This window comes from Ananas comosus, linkage group 4 (assembly GCF_001540865.1).
Source record: "Ananas comosus cultivar F153 linkage group 4, ASM154086v1, whole genome shotgun sequence".
NCBI lineage: Eukaryota > Viridiplantae > Streptophyta > Magnoliopsida > Poales > Bromeliaceae > Ananas > Ananas comosus.
In genome coordinates, this window is record NC_033624.1 from 10,598,202 (window position 1) to 10,614,446 (window position 16,245).

General features: G+C 39.4%; 1 protein-coding gene across 2 annotated transcripts; it reads left to right on the forward strand.

Moving 5' to 3' along the window:
• On the forward strand, positions 8,223-15,476 carry LOC109709628 (pentatricopeptide repeat-containing protein At2g30780-like). Of its 2 annotated transcripts, none has more exons than XM_020231935.1 (3): positions 8,223-8,803; positions 8,877-10,103; positions 14,558-15,476. In XM_020231935.1, exons 1-2 carry the CDS (start codon positions 8,441-8,443, stop codon positions 10,002-10,004), a joined length of 1,491 nt encoding a protein of 496 aa, XP_020087524.1. In that variant the 5' UTR covers positions 8,223-8,440; the 3' UTR covers positions 10,005-10,103; positions 14,558-15,476. The 2 variants fall into 2 exon arrangements, with proteins under 2 accessions (XP_020087524.1, XP_020087523.1); XM_020231934.1 differs by having other exon boundaries at positions 8,224-8,803; positions 8,877-10,114.

The window sequence follows — 16,245 nt, forward strand, 5'->3', positions numbered from 1 at the left end:
TGGAAGCCGAGTTTATTGCCTTAGCTTCAGCTAGCGAGGAAGCTAATAGGTTAAGAGATTTATTATCTGAAATTTCATTTCTAGAAAAACGAGTTCCATCTGCATTGATATACTATGCTAGCACTGCTACTATTGGTAGAATAAGAAATCTTTATTATAACGATAAATTCAAATCTGTGAGAAGAAAACACAGCATTGTGAGATCATATATAAATAATGGTATTAACAATATAGATTATATTAAATCCACTGATAATCTAGCAGATCCATTAACCAAGGTCTTGGAAAGAGAAAGGACCTGGAGCACATCGAGTAAGATAGGGTTAAAGCCCATAACATCATGAACTATCTATGAGGATATCTAACCTGATCATCAGAGATCCTAAAAAATTAGATTCAATGAAAAAAAACGAATCATATGATAGTCATAAAGAATGCACAAAATATAGATTTATGTGATCATTTACCTATCTCTATAGTGTGTGTGCATTCATCCTGTAATAAAAAGGAGGGTTGTTATATGTGAGCAGTGACTCTCTATTTTTCTTAAGCAGCCAAAGTTCAAATCTGAGACCACTTGTGCTCTGAAGTAGAGATTACTATTTCACTAAGTGCAGGTTCAATGCAAAGCACGTCTTCATTATGTATAATGATCTCTCTTTAACTATCAAACTCTCATATATTTTTAATAATAAATATGAATGAGGGAATGTTGTTATATTTTTATTATTAAATATGAATTTTAATTTTAATAACCTTTGTATAAAGATGACATAACCTATACTTACATTCATAGTACATTCCTATAGCCTAGCTACGCATGTACTTTAATTTCTATAATATTTGCAACTCTTAGGTTTGCAATTGATGGAGATTTAACATATGTAAACCCCTAACCATTTAATTCATGCAACCTATACCTCTTAAAGCTTTGTAACTTATAGGCCTATGGTGCCTATAGATTGGGCTCCTCTTCATATTTGAAGATGCAGCATAAATGCTACAAAAAAATATATATATTTCTATTCTACTTTTGTGAAACAGAAGGCCAAAGAAAAATATTCTTTTGGTAGAGTTTTGAGCTCATCCACTTGTGCAGAGTTGTTAAAGCCACACGACGATGGTCGAGCCATTGTATCCTGAAGGGGATAAGTTAGTGTTTTGTTACATCGTTTCAAAGGCTTTGCCAACCGTAGAGTTCTTAAATCTCCTTAGATAGAGTGAGATTTTCGTGGCTCGGCTTGATCTACTTGTCAACACTTTTTATATTATTTTGTAATCTAACCTCTATTTTTTGAATATTTACACCAACATCATGTACAACTATTTTGATGAAAATTTCTTCTATAAGTGCTACAAGTTACGGAGGGGTGCGGTCGACAATGTGTTCGCCAATGTCATGCAAGGTGGTTCCTGTGATGGTTGGGATGATTGCATGTAGTTGACATGGACAACTTGATGAGGATAATTACTTTCATGCTATTTCTATGCTTACATTTTCCTTCCTCCTCGTATAAATAAAAAAAATAGGGTAAACCTTAGGTGATTGATTGATTCCTCTACTCTTGTAATCTTTTTTTTTTATATATAATCTTCACTTATGCCCTGGTGTAGTTATAATTAAAGTAATTCTGTGAGATAATTGTAACTTATTTCAAAACCGTCCTAAGATTGTGCGCATTTTTTTAGATTCTTCAGCATTTCCTATTTAAAAATTAATTTTCAAGCACACACCTAATTTATCTTTTCGGACTTAATCGAAGCCTTATGCCATTTAGCAAGTTTCATCTCACTGAAACCATTTTTTTTGAAGTCCCTCCTTTGGTAATTGCTATGTGTCTCATTCAAACTCATCCATATTTCAGCATAAAAAATAGATTTTAACAGTTTTATTCGAAAAATGACTTGAATGCGAAATGTGCTATTTCATTCTAAATATTTATCATCCGTTTAACTTTCAATCACAACAAAGAATATTTATATTAAATGAAATATCACTGATAAGTTATTCTAATATTCAAACAAATGATTTAAAAAATTTAAAAATTAAACTCTGTCTTTAATTATATAAAAAAAATTTGTTAGACAAAAGATAACCTATTCCCACAACTAGTGCCTTAAACTGAACTAGTTAAAGGGCCCGCGTGATGTGGCAAGAAGACATTATTATAGTTATTTCTTAGACTAAATTACAGAAAACTTTCTTGTCAATACTCGCTTTTTCATTTTTCCCCCCTATCATTTAAAAATCTACACTTTGCCTTCTTGAAAAATGAGATATGTTCATTTTGGCCCCTTTCGTCAGTATTCTGTTAGAGTTCCGTTTATATTTTATTATTATATTTTTTTATACCCAAAATACCCTCACCCTCTTTCCCTCAGCATTGTCGCCTCCTTCTTCGCCGCCCACACCGCCTCGCCCTTCTCTGCCGCCTCGCCCTCGCCCATACCTCCATTCGTGCCCATACACACGCTTTCGCTCCTTCGCCGTCTCGCCCTCGCCTATCTCTCCGTCCATGCCCATCCCGATCTTCTCCTACCGTCATCGAAATGGAGGGGCGACGATGGTACAGAAGGAGCGAGAGAGCAGGTAGAGGAAATGGAGTCGGAGCTACAGTTAAGCGAGGCACGAAGAACAGAAGAGGCGAGGCAACGGTAGAGCAAAATTAGGGACGAAGATGGTGAGGGGCAATTTAGTCATTTATCATCACAATTAACACCATACCCTCTTGTGAATATTTTTTATTTTTTAAGGGGGCAAAGTGTAGGTTTTTAAATAACAGGGGGGAAAATGAAAAAGCGGGTATTGATAGGTGTTTTTCTATAATTTAGCCTATTTCTTACTATTATTTGAGACACAGCAAATTACCAGCATATTAAGAAGCACTAAATTACCAACATGTCGTAAAATATCCATAAATACCACTTTTCCAAATTTTCCTTTATTTTCCTCCGTTTAGCAATTAGGGCATGTTTGGTTCACCTATTTTGGACTATGGAATCGGATTAGAATTCATTGATTTTGATAATTGTCGTTTATTTTATAGAAATCGGATTCCAGTTCCCATTCCACTCCGGAATGGGAATGGTCAAATCCATTTATAACCAATCCGATTTTGAATCTTGGATTTGGATTCCAAAGTAAACTATTCAAAATTCTCTTTCACCAACACTAACATCCTCTCCCTTCATCACTTTTCTCTCTCTTAATCAAAACCCTCACTAAAAAATTCTAAATTTTCATTTCGATTTCCATTCTAATAATGAATCAAATATTTTTGGATGATTCGTCATTCTATTTTTCATTCCAAAGCAATCCAATTCCATTTTTTTGTAAGGTACCGAACTTCAAAGATTATGAAGTTACGGTGTATGATGGTTTGGAAAGCCATTGAAATGGTTCCGGTGAAGTTCGAAAGCATTCGGGCATTTTCGAAGCGCGTAGGCGCGAAAACGGAGCCCGAAAGGCTATGTTGGACCATGAACTAAATCCGACATTAGTGTGGATGAAAAGATGATAAAAACACGCTCAAAAATATATTTTGAGAGTCTCGGTGCGATTTGAAAAGAATCAGAGACCAAACGAGCGAAAACGAGCGAAAACGAGCGAAAACGGAGAAGAAATGGAAAGAGGCTGAAATTTTAGCTAAGTCTGGAAGATGCAGAATTTCGGGACTTTCGGGGTCCGGTCTCTCAAGGTCCGGTTCCTGTAGCCCGAAAATACCCTGCGTGGACTATGCACTAATTGCATAGTTGAGGGGCCTAAATGCAATTCTGCATTAGTGGAAGCTACAAGAGGGGTCTAGGGCTTGTTTTCTCCTATTTTCTTCACCCTCTCACCCTAATACACATCCCTCTCTCTCTCTAGAGCTCTCTCTCTCTCTCTCTAATCAAGGAAGGCAAGAGAATGAGGGAAAGGAGGAGAAGGAAGCTAAGAAGAAGAAGCTTCTTCTTCTCATCTTCTTCCTCGCCATTAGAGGAGTTTGTTGAGGTAAGCCTTGGTGCTCAATAATGGTAGAACTCTAGGGTTTTATTCCTAAGCTCTAAAAATGGATTTGGTGGAACCCATTGATGCTAAATAGATGTTTATTGCATGAATCAAGTTTCAATTTTGGGTATTCTTGCAATAGTATTTATCTAGGGCTCCAAATAGGGGTTTTGCTATGTGTTAGGGTTTGATCTTAATTAACACTACGTAAACCTAATTGCTAGGTATTTCGACGTGTTGGCGAAGTCGGTTTGGCGATTCGTCGAGCTTACGCGAAGATATTGAAGAAACAGACGTTTCGGCTTCGTTTCCGCCTGTAGGGCCAAGGCGACGTCCAAAAATCACAAGAATGGATCCGGAGCATCGTGGCATCAAGTTATAGACCTTTAATTTTCGGATTGCGGATTGGTGGTCGTTTGGTGGTCGAGCATGAGATTGGGCCGAACCGGGCGGCGTGTGCCGCGGGAGGCCGATTGCAAGTGACTACAAGCAATCAGAAAGCGATTTGAGGTGGGTTGTGCTCACCGAAATGTTTAGCTCACTTCCATGTCGAAGTGGAGTATGGTTGTATTGTTGATGCATATAGTGGCATGAGTTAGATACTAAGTAAATGCATGTGAAGGATGCTAAGGAATGCAAGTGCTAAATGCTAAATGAGTATGAAAGATATATGCTAAATAAATGCATAAGTTAGATGTTAATTAACATGAGCTAGATGCATGATCAAGAAATGAATGCATGATTGAGATGCTAATAAAGAATACATGAGATATGTGTTAAGTAAAAATGCATGCGTTGTATGTTAAAGTGTACATCGACTATCATTTTGAGAAAAACATAGGCATGTGCTTGAGATGCTAAAGTATATAGGCATGATTACATATCATGAGAACATGCTAGTATGACATGAATGTTGAATTGAGTCGGTGAACTCTAAGCAAAGTAATGAACTCGACAAGTGTCATATGTAAAGAATCCTAAGTATGGATAACTAGGATGACAAGTATGATGAGTGGCATTGGAACCTAGTGTTATTCAACATAGGTGAATGATGAGTGGCATTGAACCTAGTGACATCGAACATAGGTTGAGGATGAAACCTAGAGTTAAACAAACCTAGGTGAGTGGCATTGAACCTAGAGTCAAGTAAACCTAGGTTATGAATATAGTGACATTGAATCTAGAGTCAAATGAACCTAGGTAGTAAAGAACATTGACCTAGTGTTAATGAACCTAGGCTATGAGCATAAAGGCATTGAACCTAATGTATTAAACATAGGTTGAAAATGGCATGGACCTAGATAGGTCTACACTACAGGGTATAAGACCAACTCTAGAGATATGAATGTGGATTCCGGAATCCCTAGGAACGAAGGCTGCTAGTGCAGCGAATAAGACTTGCGACCGAGCGCAAGTGAATCTGAATTGTGAGTATGTTGGTTCTCCTTACCCGACAGTGATTCAACGGGTATGTTGGTTCTCCTCGCCCGGTAAAAAAGATGGCTAATGAGAATCATAACTACGGGTACGTTAGTTCTCCTCGCCCGGCAGTGATTCAACGGGTATGTTGGTTCTCCTTGCCCGGTACGCCATGAGAATATGGACGCGGGTATGTTGGTTCTCCTCGCCCATAGGTCCATTGAGCGACTTGGGGTCCAGGGTTCGATGGCATTCCTCACCCCGTGGTAGACCTATAGTCGAGAGGATTTAAGGCTGAGGTGCGTGTGACAGTTCCTTCACCTTGAGCCTGACAGAGCGCGGACTAGCCGCGGTGAATTGACTCAAGACCTAGTCGAGTGGTATAGTTGGCTAAGGTAAAGTAACCTTAGGAAAGAATGGCCAATGAGCATAGTGTGAATAAGAATAAATAATAAAGAATAGTAAATGCTAAAGAATAGCTAATAATGTAAAGAATGATTAGCTATAAAGAATGGCTAGGAGTAAAGAATGATTAAGAATAAAGAGTAGAATCAATTAATCTACTTGCATGAGTTGCATGAGTTGCATGATTTGCATATTGCATATTGTGAGGCATGAACATGATAAATGTTAGTTGCATGAATCATTTATATCTGTGGATATTTGTTGGAGTAATATGTTGCAGTGCCTCTTTTGGACCTGGTGGGTCGAGCTCTTCCCTTGGGTGGCCATACCCATTGGAAACTATGGACAATAGTTCTCACCCCCGTGTTATTTTTGGGGGTACAGGTTTACACGCGAGCGGCGCGACGGCGCGAGGAAAGGGCGTAGCTCCGTAATTAGCGCCCTACCACTGAGACCAGATAGCAGTACCCTGAGTCGGCTACTTAGGGGTATAAAAATGAAAAGAACCAAGTTGTAATAAGATTGTAAGAATTGGATTGTATTTGGAAGTAAGAATCAAGAATGTAAAATGTAATGTAATATGTAAAATGTAATATGTGAGTTGAATGCTTGTAATAGCATAGATGTATTTATGTTTTCGATATCTTCCTTATGCAATCTATGTTTGTATGCTGTTCATGGTTGGAACCTCGCGCATTGTATGGATTGTGACGCCTTGAACGTACAGGTGAGACTCTGTCTGCGGTACAGGGGAAACCCTGTCCGTTCGGCAGTCTGTCGGCATGCCCGAATCCGACCCAAGAGACGGGCTTGGGGCGTGACAGTTTTTATTCCTATTCCAATCATGAACCAAACATGCCCTTAATATGTTGCTCTTTCTTAGCGAACAGGCCACAATAGTAACCTTTCAAGAGCTTGTAATCACCTTTGAGGCCTTTATATTCACTGGGGAGAGTGCTATAGTCTATAGAAATTTGCCCATATAGGTTCTCATAAAAAATTAGCTCATCTAGATTAGCATCTTTCACCTCAAAGGCGAACTCGTCATGCAATGTGCCAACACAACGGCTCACAGCATCCTTTTCTGCCTCATCGACAGTAGAGGACGGCATGCTGCAATACCTAATCCCCTTGATAACAGAATCTCCTCTGGAGATCTCAACATCAAACACACTAAGGAGCCCCTCATTTTCAATTGGAACACTATAAGCCGGTGCCGGCATAGAGAATCGCTGGCAGATGGCGCGCAACAAATTATGAAAACAATTTCGAACAAATAGCTACCATCGCTACAATGAAAAAAAGCCAAAACGAACACCAGGCCAAATTTGCGTGTGACTCAACAGTATCGAATAAAGAAACCAAGAAATTACAACATAAGACAATCTGAGAAAAAATTACCTTGCAACTGCACAAATTAACCCTCGTAATCGTTTCATAACCATTAACCAATCATACACACACCTGCATGCATCATGAAAAATAAAAGAATAAGCACAGGAGAATCAAACATAGGAAAACAAATAAAGAACATTCTAGATATCAGTTAGCGGAACCATAGAAAATGCCAGAACACAGTAACAACAGAATAGAGAATAAAAAGAACAGAGAGCGATAGTAAGGTGCAGATAAAGCAACACTGAACCATTATTTATCACCAAGAAAGCAGAGATATCCTGAGTGGAGTACAATAAAGGAGAAAAGGCAGCAAAAGAAAAGTACAAAGGGATGATGACAACATGAGGGAACAAATGGACAACCTGAGACAACAGTAAAGGGTAGGGTATAGGCCTACCATCACGATCGGACAACACCTGCCATTCATAGAAGAAGATACTAACATAGGTTGCCTAAGAGGGCGACCACAGGACACAGCACTTCGTTGACTGGACAGCATGACAGAGACGAAGAGGAAGGAAAAGAACGACGGAAAAAAGGATGAGCATTAAGGAGGACCGGTACCGCATAGTCCCTAGAACCACAAAATGCGGAGAGGGCTTAACCCCTAGCATGCGCCGCCAAAGAGGACGGCCACAGGACACACCGCCTCACCGGCCTGGCGATGCATTAATGGCGCAGCACAATTGGAAGTGCCAAGAACCTCACAAAATAGCACACGTGGAATAGAGAGAGGGAACGCCATGACATATGAAAGGATGGCTGCGTTCATGAGGAGATGGTGAACCACCACAACGGAGACGATGGGAAGGAAACGAAAAGAAGCAGCCATAAGAAGAAGTTCTTTGATGAGTATCAATAAGAATGTGTACCATAAGAGGACATCTTCTAATGAGTAATAATGAGAATGCATATGATACAGGTGCCCTAATCTGAAAATGCAGAAAGTTCATTTTGAGAATTCCCAATTCATTTATTCTATTTGATTTGATATTTGATGTTGCTCACCGCTGCGCCGCTATGCACGACTCGATCAGTGCAAAGCGGTCAGTCAGGCTAGTCCCAGCTCCCTCTCATCCATCTCGACCACCCGTAATAATAAAACCAAAAATTTCAACCGTACAAAATGCCTGATGCAGCAGTCGTGCGATCTTGTTACTTTCGTCGGCTCGCATAGTCGCATTCCATCTCCGCCGTCCAAAACGAGAAAACCTCACTCATCGCCCCGCAATGCGCCCGTCGCCTTCCTCCCTCGCGAGGGCGTCCCATCTCCTTCTCCGCCACCGCCACCGCCACCGCCACCGCGGCCACCACCATCGCCACTATGCCTTATCCTTCCCCCAAACCCTAATCCCCTCTTCTTCTCTTCGCCTCCTCTCCTCCTCCTCCTCCGACTCTGACGCCGACGCCGACGATCTCCGCTCCGCCGTCTCCGTCCTCGCCGCCGAGCTCCTCGCCTCCCCCGACGCCTCTGACCCCTCCCCTATCCTCTCCTCCTGCGGCGCCGCCTCCCTCCTCCGCCGCTCCCCCGACGGCTCCGCCTCCGTCCACCTCCTCTCCCTCCTCAAGCCCCGCCCGCTCCTTGCCCTCGAGGTAAATCAAACCCTAGCCCTCTCGATCCGGGATCGTCGTCCCTTACGCTCTCGTTGTCGTTGCTTTGCCCCAGGTGTTCAGCTGGAGGAGGAAGCTCGGCGACGCCGCGATCCCTCTCCTCCCGGAGGAGTATGCCAAGGCGATCGCCCTCGCGGGGCGCGCCCGCAACGTCGACCTCGCTGCCGCCCTCTTCGCCGACGCGCTCTCCACCGTCGCCGCCGAGCCCTGCCTCTACAACGCCCTCATGTCCGCCTACATGTACAACGGCCTTACGCGCAAGTGCGTCGCCGTGTTCGAGGACCTCCGCCGGAACCCCCGCTGCGGCGCCCCCACCGTCGTCACCTACAACATCCTCCTTTCACTCTACGGCCGCTCCCTCCTCGTCGAACACATGGAGGCCGTACTCCGCGCCATGGACGAGACCGGGGTCCGGCGCTCGATCGAGACCTACAACACTGTGATCGCCGCTTACGTTACCGCGTGGCGCTGGGACCGGATGGAGAGCACATTCCAGTCCATGGAGGCAGGGCCTGTGAAGCCGGACGCGCGCACGCACCTTCTGTTGCTCCGCGGGTATGCTCACGCGGGCGAGCTGGAGAAGATGGAGAGGGTCTACGATCTGGTGTGCGAGCAGGTCAGTGAACACGAGACGCCTTTGATCCGTTTGATGATATGCGCCTATTGCAAGAGCTCTGATCCGGAGCGGATTCAGAAGATTGAGGGGTTGATGAAGTGCTTAAAAGATGATGAGTACAGACCTTGGCTAAATGTGCTTCTCATTAGGGTTTACGCACAGGAAGGCTTGGTGGAGGCGATGGAGCAGCTCATAGATGAGGCGCTCAAGCGGAACACCGTGGTCACAACGGTAGGTGTGATGCGCTCCATTATCTCGAGTTATTTTCGGTGTGATGCGGTGGACCGACTGACGAGGTTCGTCAGGCTGGCTGAGTATGCTGGATGGAGGCTGTGCCGATCTTTGTATCACTGTAAGATGGTTATGTATGGGAAGCAGAATAGGTTGGAGGAGATGCACAGTGTTTTGGATGAGATGGAAAATTATAGGTTTAACCTGACGAGGAAGACGTTCTTGATTATGTACAAGGCTTATTGGAATGTTGGGAGGAGGTCAGAGGCAGAGACAGTGATAGGTATGATGTGGAAGCAGGGACTTGGAAGCCCTCAAGATGCCTTCATTTCCTGAAGTTTGATTGAGTTAACTGAAGCTTTGGTTATTTATCCACGATTGCATGTCCAGCTCGAAGGGTGTTTTGATCCATGTCGATGGCTATCGACAATTGAGGTAATTACTCGGTAAGTGTTCTTGCATATATTTTGCCATGAGTTCTTTCTTACATGGTGCTTCTTTTAGAATCTTATATCACTTGCTACATTAAGCGAATGCAGTTATTGATAATCCTCGTGCCCTTTTTTAAGATAGCATACTCGCCCTAGAAATTTTTTTTTCTGCTGCCTTACTACTAAGTAGTCTTGTTCTACATTTTTGTCTCGCAAAAGAAAATTTGGTTTTGTCAAGAGGGTGATGAATCTCTGTCCGGCAATAAAAATGCTTCCAATTTTCCTCGGTTATCTTGCGGTTACCTAATTATCATCACCAATAAAATTATATATGAATAACGGGAAGAAATTTTTAGAAGTCGGTTGGAAGAAGGAAATGCATGTGCAGTGGGTGCTTGGTGTACAGAAATTGAGCCAGTAGGAAGGTTTTTCTCCTTCACTTCATTTTCTCTATTCCTTTACAAATTCCAAACCTTCCCACACCTATGAAAATGCATGTGCACACACAGACATGCAGGCGCATACACATTCTTGCAGATATGCCCAGGAGAAAACACACCCACTCCCATCCCAACACACACACGTGAATGATCACACACTCGAGCATACACCCATCTATTCGCACAAGCGCGCCAAAACAGATTCGCACAAACATTGGCTCCTTCTTTGTTTTATCTCTTATGCAGTGAGATCTAATATTCCCTTTCACTTAGTGAGTACTTACCTACTTGGTGCAAAAGTTCCCATTTCTTAAATTATCGCAAGTTCTAGGCAAGGATACTTGGTTGGTTTTAAAGCTGACAAGGGAATTATTTATGAATCATGACCAGTCATATGACTATATTGTTTGTGCATTTTGAAATTCCTAGAATAATTATATGGAAGTATTGCACTAGTATAACAAAGGCTCTATACAGATTGTTTGAATAATATTAAGAAGTGAGTACATTCATATATGAGCACAACTTTTGCGCAGCTTTCTTTTTTATAATGCCCTGTGCTTGACTGGCACCTTCTTATTTAGAGAGGTGCACATGATTAATTAATGTAGATTTGAACTCTCCTTATAGGCATATACTAAGAAGTGGAGAGAGGGAAGTTACATAGAGAATGCATATACAAAGAAATAGAGGTATTAAGGAACAGAGAAGGAAGATACATAGAGAAAGAAATAGTTGTTGACTTGCCGAAATGAAATTTCATTGCTTAATCAATTAAATTCATGAATTCTGAATTTTGACACCCCCTATATTCCATTTATACAATGAAGGGCTGTTGATCAGGTATCTCATTGCAATGAATATGACAAATAAGTCATACTCTAACCATTTTTGTCCAAGTGAGTTTTCTATTTTTTATCTGATCCAAATAGCTTTTGCTATCTTTCGAGAATAGGTCTATCTATAGAGGTAACCTTCCAACTGAGCACTCAATCATCTCAAGTGCGAACAGTAATCGGCTTTCCTAATTAACATGGAGGACTATCCATCCTAAGAATCCAGAATATTAGGAAAATGCAACTAAATAACTTGACGAAGCCCAATGTAGGCTTTTTCTTAGGCCCAAAGGCCCCAAACTTATTAATTGGCCCAAATAATGTCAATCTGCAGTAATTGCTGACTTAGTCGAATCAGATTAACCTAATCAAAACCAAATATGTCTTGATCTACTAAAATAGATCATTTTCTTGGTTTCAGTATTTATCGTTTTTAGTTCTTGTTGAGTAGGGAAATTCTAAAAGGAAAATGTTTGCTTCTCTCTGCTGCACCTCATTCTTCTTGTTCCTGTAGTTGCTACACTTATTCGTGACTTGAATGCCGATATTTAACTAGTTCAATATAGAATAGTAACAGAAAATGTATTGAATTGTATAGGGTGACTGGGTTTTTGAGCTCGAACCTACTTGAAATTGCTCATATGTGCAATATGTTTGTGACCTTGTTGTTTTACTAGCTAGATTTTGCATGATAGAGAAATTCAACTGACACTGTATGGCACGAAACTATGCAATATTATTATATATTATTCATTAACACTTTGGTGGTAGTGATACCTAGGGTGTATTGAGATGGTTTCGAACTGACATTTTATAGAGTGTTGGGCATGGTACATGACAATTGGCATGCAAATTTCATAAAATGTTTCAAATTTAACTGCAAGTTTCATCTTATTTTTTCATACAAATGCATGAACAAAGTTTTCAATTCCTGCATTAAATTGATCTACTTTTTATTTGTCACTAACTTCATGTAATTTATCATCTTTGAAGCATCACTGAAATATGGGTTAAAATTTCGAGAAGACTGACTATTAATTAAATTAAACCTTAGGGGCCGATTAGTTCATGGTTTGTAATATTCTGGTAATCCTCTAATTTTTCTATTGAAAGGTTTAGTATTCAAATCATTACCATTCAACTCAAGTTGGATAGTTGTAAAAGGTTTAGTGAAATATTGAAATCATTGTAGATTCGTAGGTGTTAGGAATACTAGATTATCATGAGTTTAGAGGTATTATCATTTCCATGCTTGATGGGAATCATTAGTAGTCCATTAATAAGAACATACTAATTTTTAACAACTTCTCAACCCTAGTGGCTTAATAAGTTAGTAACAAATTTGCCATTCCAAATGTAAAATATACAACATTCCCGGAGTATTACAAACCTTGAATCAAACAGCCCATTAATTTCATCTTGATTCCATCATACCTCTTTCCATAATTTAAAGAAGGAAACTCTACCTGTGGAACCCTAAAAATGTACATGTAATTTGTCATAATTTGTTGTGGGTCTAGCGTACTTAACGGTAAGGGTGAGCATTGGTCAGTTTGCTTCGGTGTTTGCAGTTTTTGTAAAACCGAACCAAACAGAATTAGAAGCATGAACCAAACTAAACCGAACTGAAACAATTTGCTCGGGTTGGTTTGGTTTGGTTTATTTGATTCCAATAAAAATTTTTTGTTTGGTTTAAATTTTTTAAATTACTAAAATTAAGATATAATCATGGTTAATTTTATGTTAAAAATCATTAATCTAAAGATAATAATAATTAACATATCTAACTAGTTGATTTTTATTTAAGATTAATACATTTTTTTTAACTCATGGCTTATATATAAAAGTAAGCGAACGAGGCTACTATACTATCTATGCTACCAGAACTCTGGTACTATAGACTTATTTTAGTTTTGAGGTTGTTCAAATCAATAATCCATACCGTTAAATATGATCTAGGATATATGGAGTTCTTAGGAATAAAATTTTAATTCTTTTGTCATTGTTTACTTAGTAAGTAAATCATGTAAAAAATGAACGGTGGAAATTGAATAATCTTTAAAATTTGACGATAGGACTTTTGAATTTAAGATCAAGGTTGCTGACCTTGATCTAGATAGTTTAAAGTATTTTCTATCAAAATTTGAATAAATTTAGATTCTTTTACACCGTTAAATTACAAACTCGTTATAGTATCCATTGAAAATTGACAATTTTAAAATAGTTTGATTATAAAGTAAACAATGTCGAAAAACTATAAAAATTTATTCCTAAAAACATCAACTACTTTAGATCAGTTTTAACAGTGTGGATCGTTGATTTGAACATTCTAAGGTTAAAAACGAGACTATAGTACCGGAGCCCCAGTACTATAGATATTATAGGAGCCTAGCTCAAAATAAGCCATGAGTTTCATTATATTTTATCTTATGAGTACACAAGTAATTCTCATCAGGGCTAGCTGTGAACGATCTTCTCAAATTTTCGTTAGGAATTTTTGTGAAATTTTCTTCAAAGTATTAGGATTGCTTCGACTTTAAGGTTTTTTAAGTTTAATCAATTAAATGAATCAAAAATTTATGTAAGAGGTTGAAAAAGGAACTCTGAACCCTTTTAGTTGAAGAGAACTGAGAAATTTATTCAGCACCATGAATAGTGCACTTTGGTGATATTATTTGAAGAATACTGGCATTGTATCTGCCAACTGGTGTCCATCAGCATGGGCGGCAAGAAAATATTTCTTTAGGAGTAGTTTGGTGGTTAAGTTCACTATTGTTGTGGAATTTCTTGAAAAATGCTAGCACAAGGCTTTGGGAAATGATGAAAGTCAAAAAAGAGACAAGGAGAATTGCACATGCTATATCATACATATTTTGTAATGCAAAAACACTGCAGCATATGCAGCACCTTTACATGGCTTTGTAATTTTATGTTCCTTCCCTCTTTGGTGATGCTTCACTTTGCTATATGATGTTTAAAAAGAGATATTTGTTCATACATGTACTCAAGCTTTCTATGGTGGCAAAATTCACCTTTACCACTCATGATAACATTATTCTATTTGTATAATGAAACTTGTGTTAAAGCTATGTCTCCATAACATTATTCTATTTGTATAATGAAACTTGTGTTAAAGCTATGTCTCCACAAACTTTTCTTAACAAACATCTGTTCACTTGCAGGTTCATGAGCGCTGCAGATATGGTATGACGCATTGACGATTATGTGCAAGATTATGACCGTAGTCCGGCCAAGACCATACTCTGTGCCAAGAAGATAAGTTGAAACTAGACAGCTCTGACTGCACTGACACAGCCAGAGGCAGAGGTTGATAAGCTTACTGGCATGAATTTTGACTGTGAGGCCTAATATTACTGTAGATGATAATTTTGATCAGAATTTTGATGCACACCAATAGCGAGCTAGATATGGTAGAAGCCAATAAGCCTAGTTTAGGGGAACATTGGTTTTGAGACAGGCATGATACAAAATACTGGAGAGTGTATAGATATACTAAACTCTGCTCACTTGCTCAATTTAGGAAGAATAAGTGACTTTTTGGTTGTATATCTACTTGTCAAAAGAATGTGACAACAAGAAGGCTCAAGTGCTAAAGGGAGGTAGGTTATCTCAACAACTTATTTCAAGGATGAAGCTAGTTCCGCAAGAAGCAGTTGCTACATTTCTATTTATTCATGCTACTAAGTAGTGACATCACTGACCTCAGGAGAGCAATCGACGATGTGGCTCCTCATTTATATCACCAAATAAGAGAAAAGAAATGCAAATAACAGGAGATGCATTTTTTTCTTTTCCCTTGATGTACAATAGATATTTTGTTCTTATGCAATTGTTACATGCGGATCATATGCTGTAGCCCTTGATTATTTGATTCTTATTTCTTTTTCTCGGAGATAAAGAAATCCCTTCTTTATTTGTCTCTTTTTCGGCTGTCTGTAAAAGCTTTGAATCACTCGATATCGAGTGCGGTATTTGATTCTTAGTTAAAAACTTGTCATTGTTATTTTAAGGATTGCCCAGCCGCTGGGCACAAGGTTTCAATTTGGTTTTACTTAGGGCCTCAGCAGGCCAGGTTATTTCTATGCTTGACTTAATTTTGAGCGTGAGCCTGGTTTATTTGTTTGTGCTGTGAGCTTGATTGAGCGAAAAATGGTTTTTCGAGGAAACGAAGGCAATTTCATTGAAGTAAAGAGCTTGGTACAACTGATGGGTAATAATAACCCAGTTTAGGAAGGGGAGAAAATGGATTAGACCCCTGAACCAATACAGTATCCTGCGAGCAATGGATGCCGGCTTTTTCCTGAACCACCATCAGGCTACATGAAAACACCAAAGACATTGGGCAAGGTTTAAACCGAAGAAAAAGTCAGAAAAACCCCATTCATGGCAGCTCTAGATGACAGAATCACCCAAAATCAGGATTTGAGAAAAGAAAAGCACGGTATAAGTAGTGAATTTGAATTCTAGCTTCCCCTGGCAACTAAGTAACCGAACTGTGATAGCCATAAAAGCTGAGGCATTTAGCTGGATTCTTCAAATGCGTTTGAGACATTCTACCATGTAAATTTCTATACCCGTATGGCTGTAGGCAGAATACTTTATATATAATAATAATAAAATATGCGTTTGAGACATTCTACCATGTAAATTTCTATACCCGTATGGCTGTAGGCAGAATGCTTTATATATAATAATAATAAAATATTTTTAGTTCATTTTTTCTTTGTAATTGTAACACGTTATGCAAATCAGGTTAATTTGATTGAGATATAATTCTCACAATTCCATCATAAAATATAAAAGATATTATAAAAAGACTATTGCGAAAGGAGTACCTTTTTTTTTTTTT

Coding starts and splice junctions, on each gene's coding strand:
- LOC109709628 (XM_020231935.1), top strand. CDS start 8,441: ATGCGCCCGTCGCCTTCCTCCCTCGCGAGGGCGTCCCATCTCCTTCTC. Junction 8,804..8,876: donor GCCCGCTCCTTGCCCTCGAG/GTAAATCAAACC, acceptor GCTTTGCCCCAG/GTGTTCAGCTGGAGGAGGAA.